The sequence below is a fragment of the Podarcis bocagei genome, assembly GCF_964188305.1.
Source record: "Podarcis bocagei genome assembly, chromosome: Z".
Taxonomy (NCBI): Eukaryota; Metazoa; Chordata; class Lepidosauria; order Squamata; family Lacertidae; genus Podarcis; species Podarcis bocagei.
Window position 1 is genome coordinate 25761235 of NC_138140.1, and position 19845 is coordinate 25781079.

General features: G+C 44.0%; 1 protein-coding gene across 7 annotated transcripts in view; it reads left to right on the forward strand.

Moving 5' to 3' along the window:
- Nucleotides 1-19845, forward strand: part of TRPC5 (transient receptor potential cation channel subfamily C member 5) — a 182996-nt gene that overhangs the window by 29666 nt on the left and 133485 nt on the right. For all 7 annotated transcript variants that reach the window (XM_081179302.1, XM_081179303.1, XM_081179305.1 and 4 more), the window contains one exon: nt 14741-15139. In XM_081179302.1, the coding sequence (XP_081035428.1) occupies nt 14762-15139 (378 nt within the window). In that variant the 5' untranslated portion in view covers nt 14741-14761. The remainder of the gene's footprint in view (nt 1-14740; nt 15140-19845) is intronic.

A 19845-nucleotide genomic window follows, 5' to 3' on the forward strand; every position in this document is an offset into this window, starting at 1 on the left:
CGTAGTCCCCAGGGTTTTTCTTACAAAATGCAGTTGCATGAAGACTGTATTTTTTGTCCGAAGTTTGTCAGTGCACACATGCTTTGATAACACAGATTGGAAAAGGAAAGAGGCAAATGTCAATGTTATTACATTACTGATGTGCTTGCTGTCCTAGGTTCTTTCAGTAGGAAAGGCAGGAAAGAAAACGAATGAATGAATTGATCTGACAACTCACAAGACTGTTCATGATTCATTTCTGGAAGATAAAAACTTGCACCACCAAACTGCAGAAGACCATTGTGAATTTGAGGAGGCTTAGGTGGTATGCAGCAATACTCCTTTCATTTCTAGAAATCCTATGGGCCTGGGACCTTTGAATGGTTCTGTCTTTCTCTTTTAGTATTCCATATGTAATATGTTGAGATGGCACCATGTGGGAGTTTAAGATAGGCTTCTGCCAATCCCATGCTGGCACCTGAAATAGGGAGCACTGGCTGGTCTTAGAAGTTATTTATGTGGGATGCCTGCCAAGTCTGAAGTAGTTTTTCACTTTAATGGGAATGGATGTGCCAACCAAACACCAGATGCAGCTTATACAGCCCAAACAGTATATAAGCCTTGAGACCACCTCTGCTAGAAAGAATCCCAGCCTATGTCCTAAACTGCAGAAAATGCAGTCTACTGGCCAAGCTCCAGCTCCTGCTTCTGGAGCCAAGTCCATTGTTCATTAGCAACAGCAAGGTACCATTGTTTAGTTCCTATAAATTCCTTTCTGTTTGCTGTTTATTTACAATGCCCAGTTTGAAGTTGAAGGGCATGAACTTAGTGAGAAATGACTGCCTGGTTGTCTTGTGTGCTTCCTCAATCATGGCTTTACTTTTGGAGAGAGATTATATTGCTGGTGCAGAACCCCTTCTTTCTTGCAGAAGGTGACAATTAATCTTTGCTGGTAACACAGGGTTAGTGTACTGTTATTTACATCAGGTATTAAAATATCAGAATATTTACCAGTGATAACTGCTTCTTCCAACAACCAATCCAGGAGCTGGCACAATCTGACAGCTTCCTCCTCCTGAATCTCAGTACAGTGGTACCTCGGGTTACATACGCTTCAGGTTACATACACTTCAAGTTACAGACTCCGCTAACCCAGAAATAGTGCTTCAGGTTAAGAACTTTGCTTCAGGATGAGAACAGAAATTGTGCTTCGGCGGTGCGGTGGCAGGAGGAGGCCCCATTAGGTAAAGTGGTGCTTCAGGTTAAGAACAGTTTTAGGTTAAGAATGGACCTCCGGAACGAATTAAGTACTTAACCCGAGGTACCACTGTATGGTAATCATAGAATGCAGCCAAGAGGAGGATGGGGGCAAAACTAGAATTAGTTGACTCTACCTGTCATTGGCTCTGGTTCCATTGACTTTGGACCTTTCTGCTGCTTACCCTATCAGCCAGTGTGGTGTAGTGGTTAAGAGCGGTAGTCACGTAATCTGGAAACCGGGTTCGCGTCTCCGCTCCTCCACATGCAGCTGCTGGGTGACCTTGGGCCAGTCACACTTCTCTGAAGTCTCTCAGCCCCACTCACCTCACAGAGTGTTTGTTGTGGGGGAGGAAGGGAAAGGAGAATGTTAGCCGCTTTGAGACTCCTGAAGGGGAGTGAAAGGCGGGATATCAAATCCAAACTCTTCTTCTTCTTCTTCTAATGGACATCAGCCACCGTTGGATCATATGGCTAAAGTTTAGAGCATGTGCCAGGGCATGATACCAGCCACTACTGGAGAGTTTTGTATCCAAAAAAATTCATATCTAAAAAACAAAGAGGGCTGATTGTGGTCTCCCAAATGTTGTTGGGTGCCCATTAGGCTCAGTCGGAGATAGTGATGATGGGAATGGATATTTAAATGATGGGAGTGGATATTTAAATGGATACTGCACATTTGTAGCAACAAAATGTCATCTGGGAGGGGGACAGAAAAATATAGTTGGGACAGGAAAATATACCATAGTTGGCTCCTTGAGGACATGACAAAATGATTGTGACAGTGCTTCTTCTTTCTTACAGTTTTTAAAATTCAAATATTTCAAAAACTATAAACCCTTCCAGTAACTTACAAAAATACATTTGAAAGCTTAAAAACCAGAAATGAAGGATTAAAAAAGGAAGCAAACCCATTAATATGACTATAATTCACTAAAATTCATGTAATTCTATTTTCATCAATTCACTTAAGAGCAGTGGTTCCCAAACATTTTGGATCCACACCCCCTTTGGTTCCATAAACATATCCCCAGTATTCAGAATAGTGGTTTGCACAACCCACTAAGGAAGATAATAACGCAATAAAATTGCAAACAGTAACAATTAAATGCACATTTATTTAAAATTCAGTCAAACCTATTTAGTTTAATTAATTCAACAAAGTTGGTGAACCTTATCCAGTGATATCAGCTTTTCAAAGTCTAATAGCCATGTATACCCCCAGCACCCCCTGCCAGCCCCTTGGCTCTTAGTAGGCAATCCCACCACTCTGCAGCGGGCAGTACTGCCCACTTGGGAAGCACTGAGCTAGAATATAAATACATAAATATTTGCTATGAAATCTGGATTTATAGGATACTCTTTTATCTTAGATGTGGCTTCAGATATGGTTTCCATTAGAGTTTCCTTCAGCTTGTCTATTAAATTAGGTTGATGGAAGAGTGCCATACCATTATAGGGAACAGTTATTACATTTTTTAACAGTAGCAAGACGAATGAATGCTAAGGCATGGAAAAATACCAACAACCTCAACAAACTGGACATAATCAGGAAGTAATGAGAAGAGCTGAATGTAATAAAATGTATGACTGTGTTATGAAACAAAGATAATTATAATGAAATAGTGGACAAATGGAGGCTGACATCAGGGAATGGACTGTCTCTCAGTGGGAAAGTGCATCCTTTGCATGCATAACGTTCCAGGTTCAATCCCCAGCATCTGTAGGTAAGGCTAGGAGAGAAGACCACAGCATAAGATCCTGGAGGGCTGCTGCCAGTGAGTGTGGACAACGCTGAGCTACATGGACTAGTGATCTGATTCAGTATAAGGCAGATTGACATATTTCTATGTTTGAGGAAGGACCATAGCTCAGTGGTAGAGCATCTACCAAGTTCGACCCCCAGTGTCTCCTAGTAGTGATGGACAAGTCCGCCGCCTGGAACTCTGGATAACTGCTGGCAGTCAGTATAGACAGTACTGAACTGGTTGAACCATGGCAACTTCCTCTATTCCTAGAGCAGCTGATTAAAAACAGAGGGTGGTATTGAACTGAGTTTTGCTCTGTAGGCAGGGTTTTTTTGTGTCCCGAAGCTTTCCTGAAGAAAACTCATTGTTTTGCATGGAATTGGAACAAATGTCAATTCTCAGAAAACATGATTGATGTTTGTTCCAATTCAGCAGTAAACAGTGGGTTTTCCCAAAAAACCTTTCTCAGACCCATGTCTACAAATCACAGATCTGTGCCTAGAAATCATGACACAAATGAAAGTGTTGATAAGCCCTGAAATGAACGAAACTATTAATTTCAATAGGTTTGTTGGCATACATCTGTCTCGAGAGACAATGGGGCAGTGTGTTTGGATGTCCTGGGCTGCCCAGATGACAAGGCCCCCCTCTCGGCCACATCAATGTGGCCCAAAGGAAAGCAGACTGATACATTTGGTACCAGCTTAGCTGGTTTGCCCTTAGTCCTAACTCTGGGTGGTATCAGCCAAGGTTTACTATCAGGAGAAGGGGTGGATTTTCCACTGCTAAAAGACATAGTGGCAGTCCTTAAAGATAGACACCCAGTTCTGCCAGCATCTTACCAAGTGCATTTACTGAAATAGCAAACCGCTCAACATGCTATTTGTGAACTGGCAGATGCTACATTTTGATGTCTGCTCCAGCCTGTTTACTTCAGCTTGGCTGCTCACTCAATGTCCCAGTAGGCAAGGGGAGTTGGCAGGGGGTAGGAGGGGGGAGGCTCTTGTGTATCAGATTCTGACTTTCCTTTGGTGAGGCAGATGGCTTTCATCATGTATGAGCAATGCATTTCTGAATCAAAACACATTATAAAGATGTTTCTTGTATGTTATCAAGAAGCGTTAGGGCTGATGGGCTCCACCAGCTATCAGTCATCAGCCGAAAGGAATCAATGAACAAGATAAAATTGGCTTTGCTGCAGAATTTGATAAGGAATCGCACAGCGACACAGGAATCTGTTTCAATGTCTCTGTTCTGTTCACCAGTAATATCAGTGATGGGAAATGTTTTGGCATTGTTGTTCAGGCTAGGGGGCTTTCATGCATGCATCTTGGGCTGCCACAGATTTGACACTTCTGCAAACTGGTTTGTGCTCCAGAATATATTGGCTGACTATATTGCAATGTTTCTGTCTTCTATGCTGCAGCTAATGATGCGATGCCCCATGGCACACGTTTTTTGCACCCCTTCCGTGTGGTCAACATGAAGACCAAACTCCCAAAATGTGTAGTTGTTTCAATTCATTAAGTGATCATATAGAACAGGGATCACCAGCCTGGTGCCAGCGAAGGCCTTTGCTGGTGCTCGTAGACATCATATTGCCGATGTGCACTGGGATGGCTAGCTTCAATGCTTTATTTATTTTTTAAAAAATGGCAGAGCAGTGCAGAATAGTTGCTGGAGCAGCAATGGGTCCTTGCAGTGCATGGCAGGAAGGGGAGCTATTTGTGTAGAAGGTGTGTTTGTGCAAAAGATGGGGGGTATGTATGAATGTGTGGTCTGTCAATATGTGTGTTCTGTGTGCTGGGGTGCAATCTTGAATTATCATTATTTTTGGCGGTGGCGGAGGGGGAGGTAAGTCCTGCCCTGCATAATTGATCCCAACATGCAGCACCTATACATCATTTGAATGATAATGGCCATCAACTTGGGGGGGGGAGTGGCCCCCTCAAATATTTTATTGGGTGTAAGGGGATCTCAACCCCTAGTAGTTGGCTCCTTTGTGTGCTGGATGGAGAAGTGTGTGTGAGAGAGAGGGGGGTGGCAGCATGTATATAATGTGTGCTTTGTGAGATAGGGAGAGATAATAATAATAATAATAATAATAATAATAATAATAATAATAATAATAATAATAATAATATTTATATGCCCCCTCCCTAGCCAGACCCGGGCTCAGGGCAGCTAACACCAGTAAAATTACAATAAAAACATAATAGAAAAAACACCAATTTAAAATACAATTTAAAATGCAGCCTCATTTTAAAAGTATGACTAGCACCCACAGCACTTTCTCAAAATTCAAAATGTGCCCACAGGCCCCACAAGCTTGGCAACCTCTGATATAGAAGCATCTTCAGCAGTGGGGTATCATGACCCCTGATTATGGAAGGCCCGTCTTTGTGAGGTGCATCTCCCTCATTATTTGTGCTAAGGGTAGAATTTAAAGACACTCTTGTCCACCCCAGCTTTTGGTAGTTGAAGGATATTGTTGGGCAACTGTGAAGCTATTAGCTGTGAGGTTGTTGTTTTTTTTTAAATCTAAATACCTTTTAGAAATGTATTGCTTTTCTGTTATATCATGACATATTTTGGAGGAAGGAGGGGAAGTATATGTTCTGCCTTCACTGCATTGTTGGAGGCAGTGGACAGAGTGCTCGTGCTTGGATTCTGCTTGTGGACTTCCGCTTTTGGAATAGTGTGTGTAGTTCTGGTTGCCTCACTTCAATAAGGATATTGTGCAGTTGGAAAAGATCCAGAAAAAGGCAACCAAACCGATTAAAAGGATGGAGAGACTCTCCTATGAGGAAAGGTTGCAGCATTGAGGTTATTTTGCTTTAGAGAAAAGGCGATTAAGAGGTGACATGCTATAAATTTATAAAATTATGGCTGACACACAGAAAGTGGATGGAGAAGTACTCTCTCATAACTCTAGAACTTGCGAATGTTGAATGAAGCTGAATACTGTTAAGATAAAAGAAGGTCCTTGTCAGGGTGCTGTCAGCAGCTCCCGGCTGGTTGACCAGGAAAGTGTAAAGGCAAGGATAAATTTCTTACAGTCCTTTATTTCAAACTTTACAGAGAGAAGCTATAGAACCCAGCTTCTTGGATAATGGCATTGTCCCAAGTGAATCTCCACCCCTCGTCTCTCCTACTTCCTCATTCCTCATTCTCATTATCTCCTCTACGGGTGCTGCTATGTGCCCTCGGTCTTTGAGCTCTTTGCTCCCCTACTTTTGAGGCTCGCCGGGTTCTGGGAGATGGAGGGTCTGGAATGCTTTCTAATGACAATGCTTCAGCCAGCTGCTCTGGCTCTCCCATGATTTCCCAACTTTCCCCCTCCTCTGCCTCTAAGCTGCCACCTCCCTCAAACCCCTGTTGCCAATCTATACTGTGTCTTCCTCTTCCTCTTCCCTGGAAGGGTCAGGCTGGGGAGACGGTCTCCACCATTCCTCCTCTGCCCAGTCCCTGACAGTTCTTCACACAGTATGTAGCTAAAACACAGAGCTCACACCCACAGGAAGCAGTGATGGACACAAATTTGGATGGCTTTAAAAGAGGATTGGACACATTCATGGAGGATGAGGCTATTGATGGCTACCAGCCACGATGGCTATGCTCTGCCTCTGCCATTGGATTCATTAATGCTTCTGAATACCAGCTGCTGGAAACTGCAGGAGAGGAGGGTACTTTGCTTGAGTCTTGCTTCAGCAAACTCGTCTTATGTTCTTTCCATGGGTGTAGCCAGGATGTTTGTTAGAGGGGCAGGCCTTTTGTAAGGGGGCTATAGGCCTTTTCTTGAGGGTGGGGGGGGCACAGACTCTTAGTTAGCTATGTATTTTTATTTTTATTTTTTGGGGGGGGAGCTGCCCCTCCCTGCTCCCTCCCTTGGCTACGCCCATGGTTCTTTGTATAAAAATCTAATAATCAGAGCAAAATCTTAATGCTTTAAAGTAAGCAATGAGGTTCACTAACCATGGCAAGGTGAAAAATAGTGGCTGCAGGGGGTTGGCACAGATTCAATTGATGTCTTGCAGAGGAGTCAATTTCCACTTGCACCCCATGAGCCACACACTGAGAACTTGCATATAGAAGTGCAAATCTACATCTGAATTACTACGGATCAAGAGTCCTAAAGCACAGCTCTAAAATTAAGCAGCAGAGCTGAACAAAGGCATGCCATTAATACTCTTACTTTACAAATGAGGAACACTGAATCCAAGAGAGAGAAATGATTAGCAAAAGGTCAACCACCCCAGAAAATAAACCAAATTAACATACTATTCTTTAACTACTAAAGTAGGGAAACTTTGTAGCTCTATTGCAAATCACCCAGGAACCTACCAATAGATCCCAATATACACTCTCCCACCTATGCTTTACATAAGAGTTTTTCAAGCTTTCATCCTTCAATGAATCTTTTCCACATTGGCTGATGTGTCTTGTGGGATGGAGCTATGAGGCCTCCTGCAACTGGCATTGCTGCAGCTTACCTGGACTGGGCTGGAGCAGGGGAGGACATTTGTGAGGTTGGGGTGCACAGGCACATCAGCTTGGAGTGCTGGATTGGCTCTGCTGGTGTGCTTGTGCATTCCAGACTTTACCACCTCCCTGCTTTGCCTCAGCCCAATCCAAGAAAGCTGCAGCAATGCCAGTGTCTGGAGGGCAGTTCTTTGCCTCCTCCCTACCACACAGGATGCTACTGTAAAAAACCCCAGAATGATCCGTTTCTTGAAATAAATAAGATAACCACATTCTGTGTAAAAATTCACTAGGCTGTGGTTCAATATGTACTACTACAATCAAGGCAATTTCATAAGCTGCATAATTTGGGTTTATTTCTTTCTTGAAATTTCCTTTTCAAGATTTATACTAGAAGCATCAAAGGTGGCTTGCAGGAAGATAGCAATTGCAGGGGAAAGGGTTTTAAAAGCATAATTACAACAAGTGAGAGAGTCCATAGAATAATTTGCAGCAAGTGTTGGGGGGGGGTAGCACTTGCTCCTAACGGTCTTTAACACCTTTGTATTTATTTGGCTTAATATATCCTAAATAAAATCAACATATAAGCTCTGGTTACACAGTTCTTTTTTATTTTTAAGAAGATTCTTAAGATCTTTTAAAAAGCTTTTTAAAAATGATCAAGAGGGTGGAGTGACTCCCCTATGAAGAAAGTAGCAGCATTTGAATTTTTTTGTTTTTGTTTAGAGAAAATACAAGTGAGAGGTAACATAATAGAAGTTTGTAAGATTGTGCATGGCCTGGAGAAGGTGTTTTTTCTCCCTCTGGAGAAGGTGTTTTTTCTCCCTCTTTCATGACACTGGAACTTGTGGACATCTGATGGAGCTAAATGTTGGAAGACGCAGAACAGATGAAAGAAAGCATGGCATGTTTCAAATTCTGAGCCCACTGTGGGTTGAAGCCCTGGATGGTATAAATGCATGCTGGCATTAACATGGAGATGTGGGCCAGAGTGCATATATTTTAAGAAACTCAGAAATGCAACCTATAAAATATGTAGATGCAACCCAATTAAATTCAGCAAGGAGAATGCATCCGCTGGGCATACAACGGAAAGAAATTGAGATAATCTTACACTATGGATCTTTTCACTGTTGGTTCCTGCCCCCCTTTATTGTAAAGCTTCTGAGTACCATTTTTCTTTCTGGATTTATTTGTTTGACAATTTGAATAGTTTTAAGCCACTTTGGTTGCATGAATTTTAGGGTAATGATGAAGAGGGGAATGATGCCTCTTAATTTCCAATAGTCAAATGACATCCACAGATCAAGTTCATCATTATTCTCCTTTCAACATGATGGTGTTCATTTAAGTTAAAAGAATTAGGAGTATGACCCAGAGTCTGTATCTACAGCATTGTGTAAGATGCTTACTCCTTACACGAATATTTTAGATGAAGGCTGAAATTAGATTAAAATGTCTGTCTGCAAATCCCTCATTGTCTAGTCTAGAGCAGCCATTTCTGATCAGATACGTAAGAGTCAACGAGCAGCTTGCATAAGTTCCTTAATGTGAGAGTATCTTGGACATTGCATGTGACTGTTTCCACCTAGCATCAGCTACTCGCAGGCGAGAGAGAGCAGCCGCAGGCTATTTTGCAGAGATGAATGAATAATTCACAGCAAAGAAATTCATTGGATAAATTGTGCCCCTTCTGATTCAGTGAGACTCCTCAAGTGCTTCTAGTTAAGCAAGAATGTAAGCAGTGATGCTTTTGTGGATTTAAGGAGAAAAGAGCCCCATCAAATCAGATCATAGGCATTGATTATCTACAGAAGTGGCCAGTCAGGGAAGTTCACCTGAATGTGTTTAACATCTGACATTCAGAGATACGCTATCTGGAGGCTCTGTCTTCTTACTGCTAGACCTACCTTGCTCCATAGATTTGTCTGACTATTATTTAAAGCCATCAGTTACCACCACCACTGTTTGGCCAGAAAGCATTTGCCCTTCTAGATCAATTGGGCCAGGCCACATGTATGTGAGTGTGCAGTGGCAGACTTGGGTACTATGGCGTCCTGTCCGAGCCCACAATTTGCCCCATCCCACCCCTCATGCTGCCTTCCCAAAGCAGCATGGGAAAGTGCTAACTAGGCTTTGGGAAGGAAATGGGAGGACTCTACCCTATCAGAGCCTCATACCTCCTTCCCAAAGCTCAGTGCCTCACTTATTGGACTGCACCCAGTGCGTGCTCACGCAGTCCTAAATCTGCCCCTGGTGTGTGTGTGAGGCACTGGGCTTTTACTTGCATGAGGCTTGTCTTTTTTGCTGTGCCACCTGGGTCAATATGCCCTTTGATATTGTCTGCCCTGTGGTTGAGATTTACTGATGACTGCCTCAGGGGGAAGGCTGCATCTGCCTCCTATGAACCTATAGCAAGTACTGTACCTTTCTGTGTATAAGATGCCCCCTAATTTGGGGGACTCAAATTTAAGAAAATGGGCGGAGATGGCACAAAGTTGTTGAGATTTTTGTGAGAACGAAAGCTCACCCCTTTGAGTTCAGACTTTGGGAGGTTCATGTATCTCCAGCGGCATTCGAGTTGAACTTCCACATGATATCCTTTTATGATTGTGGTAATTTTAATCTGTTTCAGCATTTCAATTTTTGTATCTTTAAAAAGCAGGGTTGTTAATTATAATTTCATCTTTTTGTAAACTGCTTTGAGGTTTGTTTGCTTGTTTTTACAATCAAGTGGTGTATAAATTAATGAAATGAATGAATGAAGTTATTATATCGAGTATCTCTTGCAGGAAGAGTGTGTGTGTGTGTGTGTGTGTGTGTGTGTGTGTGTGTGTTCTGCAACACTATACAGTTTAGTTATTGTGCTTCATGGAGAGAATCTGTTGCTTTAGTTCAGTTTCATTTCCCATTCCATCTGTTAACAGGGTTGGACCAGGCAGCCTGTCTATTACAGGGCTCCTTAATATTGAGAAGAGTTTGCGTGTTCAGACCCAGAGACCTCCCCCCTAAATAAAGACACATTTGACTCAAATCTTAGTTTTGGTTTTTGGCAGAATTTAGGCCACAACTTTATTGATTAGAGAAAGTGTGTGGTTGCATAGGCTCTGGTTCGGATAGCTCCCTGCATTCTTGCAGGTAGCGCTGACCCAGAGCTCTATCATAGGTCAGCCAAGGGTGAATACCTGAGGTAGGCGGAAAGCCCAGGAATGGACTATGCCCCCCCCCCCAGATGCTCTCCTGGACTCAGGCACAGGCACAACTCCCTTTCGGGGGTTGACCAAACCAAGTTGAGTCCCTGGATTCCTTTAACGGAATGCCCTTCACATAGGGATGGCGAGAACATTCTCCCATCCCTATCACCTGAACCAGTGCCTATCCGCAACCTTACAAGTTGTGATGAATTGCTACGCGGCAGGCGAAACCCAAATGGCAACAGCCAATCAGCCAAGTGGGGAAAATTCCTGCTGTGCCCCTGTCCCAACGACAGACGACACATGACGGCATAGCAAGGTCAATCACAAAAGAGAGGTGGGCGGGTTTTCCAATGCACAAGCCAAAAGAGGAAGCTTTGGGTCATGTGCATAGGCATATATTGGTCGCTCAAACCATTTAGACTGCACCCCACTGGCCAGGGTTGTGCTTTTTCGGGTTGCAGACCACGAAACCTGGAATTACCAGAATGGGTTACTTCTGGGTTTTAGCGGTCGCGCACGCACAGAAGCGCTAAATCATGCTTTGTGCAAGCGCTGAATCACAACCTGCATGTGCACAGACGCAGCTTGCGAACGCAGCGGGTTGCGAACGTGCATCCCAGATGGATCACGTTCGCAACCCAAGCGTCCACTGTATACCCACCCACAACACAGGAGGTCAGTCTCCAGGTATCACCGCAACACGTGCCCTCTTTGAGGGAGGACACACTTTCCCAAACTTGGGACTTCAGTTGTTTTTGGACTACAACTCCCATCATCTCTAGCTAGCAGGACCAGTGGTCAGGGTTGAGGGCAACTGTAGTCCCAAAACAGCTGGAGACCCAAGTCTGGGAAATGCTGATATAGAGCAAGGCAATAGGACCTTTTTCTAGGGTTGCCATACGTCCAAATTTTCCTGGATACATCTGGAATACTGCAGTCGCAGGAGTGTCTAGGTAGAAAACCGGGGAAAGTCCAGGAAAATCCAGATGTATGGTAGGCTATATTGGCAATGCCATTTCCCCCACCAAAATATCTTAAAAACAGCATTTTTTGCAATTTCCCCCAAAAAGCTCAACAACTTTTCTGCCTAGATTTTCACTGTTTGAAATATGTCAACCTTACTTTTTTCATCCTAAGGGACCCCTGACCATTAGGTCCAGTCGTGACCGACTCTGGGGTTGCGGAGCTCATCTCGCTTTATTGGCCAAGGGAGCCAGCGTACAGCTTCTGGGTCACATGGCCAGCATGACTAAGCTGCTTCTGGCAAACCAGAGCAGCGCACAGAAATGCCGTTTACCTTCCTGCTGGAGCGGTACCTATTTATCTACTTGCACTTTGATGTGCTTTTGAACTGCTAGGTTGGCAGGAGCAGGGACCAAGCAACGGGAGCTCACCCCGTCGCGGGGATTCAAACTGCCGACCTTCTGATCGACAAGTTCTAGGCTCTGTGGTTTAACCCACAGCGCCACCTGCATCCCTTGCTCAAGGGGTGTATGCCTGTGGTAACTGGGGCAATGGATGCAACTTACCTTTGGGTATACGTTGCAGTCATATGAAAGTCAGTGTTTCCTACACATGCACACACATGAAAGACACACTCCCATCTCTGCATCTTGCATCTGGGCAAGCAAGATGCATTATCACAGTTCAGTGACACTTTCCAGTCAGGCACTTAAGGAGAGCACAGAGCACACAGAGGGGTGTGGCCTGGGGAGTGTTTTGAGGGCCAAACAGGGGAGCCCCCAGCCACATTCCTGAAATAGAGGACTGTCTGCAAAGTAGAGCTTATGGCCATCTCATGCCCAGCCTGAAATGGCAGTTTGTTTCTTCAGTAATTGGACTGGCTCTGCAGCAACTATCTTTATACAGCGCAGGATTGTGATAACGTGGAACACTGATCTGATGCCAGGTGTTGACTGGTGACAATGATCTCATTGGTGGCATGAATGTGAGAGAGTGGTGTCAACTCCAATGTCCCTAGAGCCGTTTTTCCTCTGTCATTTGCTTCCCGCAAACACTCATCTTACCACCTAGTGGGAAACCAAAATGAGAAAGCTTATTCCAAGGGCACCAGCAAAGAGCAATTCTGCTTTGCCACAGCTGGATTTGTTTAGAAGGATCTATGATAGTCCATTTGGTTTGGCCACAACTTAAAGGAAATAACTATGGTACTTAAGGACTTAACTCAATACTCCCTGGAGGTAATGATTCCCTCCACCCGTCTTCCTTCCATTGTACAGACTATCTTGCTTGTTGGTTGGGGACCTTTCATTCCCCAGGCGACCTAATGGATACTAAGAATTGAAATTCAATTTTCAGCTTTTTGCTCAAGGGAAGAGCTTATTTCGGTAGGGAGACCATGGGGAGCCAGTGAAGCTTTTCCTTTTCCTTTTTTTTTTTTTTTTTTGTATACTCAAGCCATCTTCAGGTTTATTTATAAATTGAGAAAAGAGAGAAGGTTGCACTAAAAATAATTAAACGTGTCAGAATGCAAATAAAATGATTGCAAGGTCACACAGAGCACACTGGGGAAAAGTCAGATCCGGTTCTTCTGGGAAAAAGTAACAAAAGTAAACGTTTGCTCATTAGAGGCGGACTGTGCTAGAACATGGAGCTTTGAAGTCATTAGTGCCCATTAGCCACCTTACACCTGTATCTGGCTTGCTCAGGAGGAGGATCCGCCCCAGCTGCTCTAAAACAAGAGGCACTGGGCTTATGCACAATTTACCCACATTACACTCGACATGGGAGTAGGAATCTGCAGCACTCTGACTGCAAAGTTGGGCTCACTTGAATTGTTCTGAGCAAATAATGAGCCAGATTGGATCAGGACTCTACATTAGTCATCTCTAGAATCAACAGTCCTGTGGATCCTGGGATGGCTAGCACAGGGGGTCTTCTTGCTACCGTGCACTTTCAATAGAAAGGAGCCAGTCACCCAAAAGCAATGGGATTTGATGACATTCCATCAAGAGTGAATTGTATCTCTGGGAGTAGGGAGGGGCTGTTTTCATGTAAAAACTAGCTGCCAATAAGCTACTGAGCCTGGTTTTGACTACTGCTTTTGACTTATTAAATTATCATCATCATCACCATCTATCTGGTCCCTGGAACAGCTAGAACAGTTACATAAGTGTCTATGTTAATATAATGTTCATCATATCATGGCCCCATAGCTCAGTGGCAGGGCACATGTTCTGCACATAAAGCAGGGGTGGCTAGCCTGTAGACTTCCAAATGTTGTCATGGGGATATGGCTCCCATTCTCCCTGAACCTTGTCCCACGCTGTGGCTGATGGAGACTGGAGTCCAGCCATGTTTGGTGGGTCACAGTAGTTAGCCACATAGAGGGTCCCAGATTCAATGCCTTGCATCTCCATTTGACTTTTACCTGAGATCTTGGGGAGTGCTGCCAGTCAAAGTTGGTGGCACTGGGGTATGTGTACCAATGTGCTGACTTACTATGGCCAACTATGGCCAATCATATGCCCATTAGTTTTGTGGCTGAGCAGGAATTTTAACTTGGGTTTTCCCAAGTGATGCCCCAAACTCTAGCCCAGGGAAGGGAAACCTATAACTCTCTAATGCTGTTGGAATTCATCTCTCATCATCCCTGACCATTGGCCATGCTAGTCGGGGGCTGATGGGACTTGAGGTCCAACAATTTTTAGGGGGCCACAGATTTGCCACCCTTGCTTCAATCAATGTACCACACTGGCTCAAAATTATTAGTTGTATACACGAAGAACCTCCCCTCTCCCTCTCCACTGCAAATCAAGGGGGTGAATGTGCAGTATGGGACACACACACACACACACACACACACACACACACACCAAGGACTTTGTGATGAGTTGTAGTTCAGTGGTAAAGCATCTGATGTGCATGCAGAAGGTTCCATATTCAATTCCTGACATCTTTAGGTAGGGCTGGTAGGTGTGGGTGATATCGAGCTAGATGGACCAATGGTCTGACTCAGTATAATGCTGATCTCTTTGTTCCTGCACAAGATAAGTAACAAATTTTGTAGCTCCATCTGAAAGAACTGCTCTCTTTCTCCCCCCTCCCCCCATTCAGGTCACCCAGTTGTTATGAACAATGGCTCAGCTGTACTACAAAAAGGTGAACTACTCGCCCTACAGAGACCGGATCCCCTTGCAGATTGTGCGTGCAGAAGCAGAACTGTCATTGGAGGAGAAGGCCTACCTCAGTGCTGTGGAAAAGGGGGACTATGCCAGTGTGAAGCATGCCTTGGAGGAGGCTGAAATCTACTACAACATCAACATTAACTGCATGGACCCTCTTGGACGCAGTGCCCTTTTAATAGCCATAGAGAATGAAAACCTGGAGATTATGGAGATGCTACTGAGCCACAGTGTCTACGTGGGTGATGCTCTCTTGTATGCAATAAGGAAAGAAGTGGTGGGGGCTGTGGAGCTTCTTCTGAACTATAGAAAGCCAAGTGGGGAGAAACAGGTATGTCAAGAATGAAAAGAAATGCTGCATATAATTGTTTGTTTAAATTGAATGGAGGAGAATCCTAAGATAATTCTATGGAGACTGGGCCAAGACCCATTACACCAGTTTTCTGAAAATATTGTTCCTTTGTGAAAATTGAGTCTTCATTTTCTGCAGCTTTATTGGGGTGGAGAGAGAAATTCTCCCCAAACCTTAAGGCAGTTGTTTCTACTTAATTTAAGTGAATTTAGGATTGGCACTGGATATTTTGAGTCAATCGGTTTTCAACTATTCTTGAGGGAGGGGAAAAAGAAATTGTCCCAAAATCCAGGGTTAAATTTATGATAGATTTAAGGATGTAGGGCTTGAAGCTGAGGGATCTCCTTTTAACTTTCTTCCTTTAGTGAAGCATTTATCTGGCTTCCTGTACTTCCTTTTAACGTGAAATAAAGCTGTCCAGCTCTCAGGTATTGCAGATACAGCATTTCCAGGTGAAAGCAAATGAGGAACATGGGAGGCTGCTTCTGGAGTGTTCAACAGCTGGGATGGTTTTCCTGATGCCATATAAAAAGGATAGCAATAGAATTTTAGGTGGGGGGTGGAATCACACCCTTCTTAGGCCACAGGTGGACCATGGACCAAATCAGCCCTTTAAGTCCCTTCCCCATTTAGGCCAAGACACACCCACCTGCCCTTCATTCAATATCATATACTGTAGCAGATTGCACAGGAAGCATGAAGGTGGCTAAAACTGCAAGATAGAGGCACTGCAAGATAGTGCTTTGAAAACGGGTTCAGCAAGGCTGGACTATCTCCCAACTGCTGGGCCTTGCAAAGTCCATTTCAAAGCAATATCTCGCACAGCACTTTGAAAGTGCTTCTCAAAAGTTTTCTTATGGAGGTGCTATACACAAAGAACTTGGAACCTTCTTCATGCAGTGCTGATGTCTACCACTGAGCTGCGTCCCTCCCCCATACAGTAGAGTGGAATTTAGCATCCTAGTATTTGCTGCCTAAGGGCTCACCCAGATTTTCACTTGTCCCACCGCTTTCCCCTTGGGAAACCTTCTCTTTACCTCTTAGCTGGAGTAAACATCAATCAGGTTTTCAGTGGACTGATGTTTGCTCCAGTTCAGGGCTAAGGAACAGGTTTTCTCAGGGAAAGTTGCATGGCAAACAGAAAACCACTCAGGCCAGTGCCTGGAGAGCACGAGGCAAGTGGAAAACCAATAAAAACGTTAGGAAAGGAAAGGAAAGGAAAGGAAAGGAAAGGAAAGGAAAGGAAAGGAAAGGAAAGGAAAGGAAAGGAAAGGAAAGGAAAGGAAAGGAAACCATTCTGACCCATGTTTTCCAGGCATAGGACAAGTGGAAGTGTGGATTAGCCTTAAGACTGCAGTGTCAAACCCCTTGACTGGGTCGTAATAATACTGTTCACAATGCAGTACATATGTTAGAAGAAAACTCTTCCTCAAGCTTAGGGCTCTCCCTTCTATAGACCATGCTTCTGTGCCAGCAGCTGGCCTTGCAGAAAGTTAGGCCTTTTCCTGGCATGGACATAAGTAGAAAGGAAACTGTCACCTGCTACATTTTTTAATGCCAGACAATTGGCACAGAAGCAGAGCCAAAGAAAGAGGCACATTTTTTAAAGAAGATAACAATGCTTTATTTTTCCAGTTGAATTACAATTCTGTTGCATATCATCCAACTTACTGTTGAAAGGTAGTATTTGTAGGGGAAATGGATATGCGTAAATATTTAATGCAGTGTTTTACAAAAGCAGAGCAGGAAGATGTGCTTTAGTAAGTAACACATAAGCTTTTAAGATCCATTCCTCTATATGCTGCTTGATTTCCTTCCCCCCACTCTCTACCCTACCAGTTTACTACAACAATGGTGTGTGTGCAGTGAATTTTTTCCTCAGCTAGAGAGCAAAATACCTTGAGCCAGCCCTGGGGAGAAATGCATTTCCTCATCATTTTAAGTGCCGAAAAGCTGCCATTTCCTCACCACAGAATAACTTCCTTCAGGGAAGAAATCAGGATTCCTTGCAACAACTAGGCAATTGCAGCGGGGGTCGGGGGGAGCCTGGCATACAAATGTGAACAAGCAAATGGACTGAAGCATGTTTAAGTCTCTTGATATTGTTACAAAAGTCAGGTGCCTGCCCTTCTCTATGTTGAGAGGTGGCATGAACCCATGGGGTCCCAGGCACACACACGGGGTCTGTGTCCATTTGGAGAATGGAAGACACTGCGGAGACTGTTGTAGCTTTAAGGAATATGGTTTGTTCATCTATTTACACCTTTAGTTAGCATGGAGGGAGTCCAGATCTTACAGCATGGCTTGTACCCCACAGCAGCGCAGGCGGCCTTCAGCCAGCCTGCCCAAGATGAATCTCAGCTCTTCCTCCTCCTCCTCCTCCCACCTAGAAATTCTTTGTTCCCAGACTCCCTCAAGCACACAGTTACCCTGGCAACCTTTCAAACCCCTGTCTCTGTTCACACCTCGGGGCAGGGAGGAGGGGGTTCTCTTGTACTGCGAATGGCCCTCTATTGTTCTTTGATGGCCCTAGCTCAGCCAGGTTGTTTTGCATAAGCTAGCCCAGAACTTCCTCTTCAGCTTGCATTCTCCCTTCATATCCCAAATAAACAGAATTCTAGAATTTATTAATTTCTAGGATTTAGGGGAGTCCCAGAGCCTAGGACTTGCCGATCAGAAGGTCAGCGGTTCGAATCCCCGCAGCAGGGTGAGCTCCCGTTGCTTGGTCCCTGCTCCTGCCAACCTAGCAGTTCGAAAGCACGTCAAGTGCAAGTAGATAAATAGGTACCGCTCCGGTGGGAAGGTAAACGGTGTTTCCGTGCGCTGCTCTGGTTGGCCAGAAACAGCTTAGTCATGCTGGCCACATGACCCGGAAGCTGTATGCTGGCTCCCTCAGCCAATAAAGTGAGATGAGCACCGCAAAACCAGAGTCGGCCACGACTGGACCTCATGGTCAGGAGTCCCTTTACCCTTTCACCCCTTAAATCTGTAACAACATTGAACCCAAATCAGTCTTGACAACAGACAGGAAGGAAGGAAGGAAGGAAGGAAGGAAGGAAGGAAGGAAGGAAGGAAGGAAGGAAGGAACCTAGAAATATGCATCAGAACACATTCACTAGGGACTCATCCACTCTTTCATTTGCCCTGCCGCTTTCCCTTGGGAAAACCCATGGTTTAACACTGCATTGTAACCAACAGCAATTGGGTTTCCCGCAGATTGCCATTTGCTCTGATTTAGTGCTAAAAAGTGGGCTTTCCAGGGGAAAGCAGGGAGGCAAAGGCAAACTGCTCAGACCTGTTCCTAGACAGCATGGGACAAGTGGAAAACTGCCCGGACCTGTGCTGTCTAGGCAAGGGACAAGCAGAAGTATGGACAAGCCCTAGGATAAGGATGGGGACCCTATGGCTGCTCAGATGTTGGTGTACTACTACCCCTATCATCCCTGACACCTGGCTGTGCTGGTTGGCGTTGATGGGAGTTGGAGGACCACAGGAGTCTTCCCTGCACCAGCAAACAGTAAGGTATTTTTAAAGAATGTAAAGGCCTGCTCAAGGGTCTCCTCTTAAAGTATAACTCGTCCTGTATGTGCATCATGCATGCCTATTTACTATGGTTTAAAAATTCAAGGGCAGATGTGGCTACATGGAAGCTAAGCTGTAGCTTACAACTTGGAATCATGTACAATACGTGAGACTGTGATCTTTCTCTTAAATCCAGACTAAGTTAGTTGAATGGAGATCTCACTAAAATCAACAAGATAGGATAGTCAGTGGGAGAATGCAGGTAACTTAACCCATTTGCTGACTTGGAATTTAACCATAGGTGCCTTTGTTTGCCATTTCCATGGGTTCAAGCACATGAACGAATTTTTAAGTGGTTTGCTGAACAATTGATTATGTGTCTACTCAGAAGTAAGTTCCATTGAGTTCAGTGGGGATTGCTTCCAGGCAAGTATGGATAGGATTGCAGTGATCATTATTCTCTTAAATCTTTTTTTAATATATAAAAAAGTTTGGATTTCAGTATTTGAATATTATTACTTAATTGCTAATATGCATTTGCATCTGCGCATATCCGGTAAATGTTGCACATGCTATTTTAGTATTTGGTAGCATTTACTAACTGATGTGCAATGGTAGTTAGTAATTAATAATATTGGGTGGCTGTCATGCAACTGTGTTTAGTAGATGACTATATTTTTACTATAACTAACAATATTTAGAAACTGATATGCAGCCTTATTTTGTCACATTCCAATGCTGCTTATTATTTGATAATTGACAACGTAAGACTTCAATCCTAGCCATGTCCACTCACAAATAAAACTTGTTGAATTTGAGGAGGCTTACTCTCTGCAGGTAAGTGGGGTTGCAACCTTAGGAGATTTCATATTGGTTGTGTGCAAGAACCACCAAGAGATGTCAATAAATTTTTCATTGTGAGAATTTACATTCAAAATGCAAACTAAAATTGTGAAATGTGAAATGTCATCACGATTCTAGCACTGCAGGGAGTTGTATTAGATGACCCTTTGGATCCCTCCCAGCTCTAAAATTATTTGATTCTATGATTCTAAAATAGCCCCATTCTTCTGCCCATAATGGGCTTAAGTGAACACATCAGGAGCTTGAACAAGTGCACTAGCTCCACCCCTTTGCCCTCTGCTTGTTCCTAAGCAGCTGTC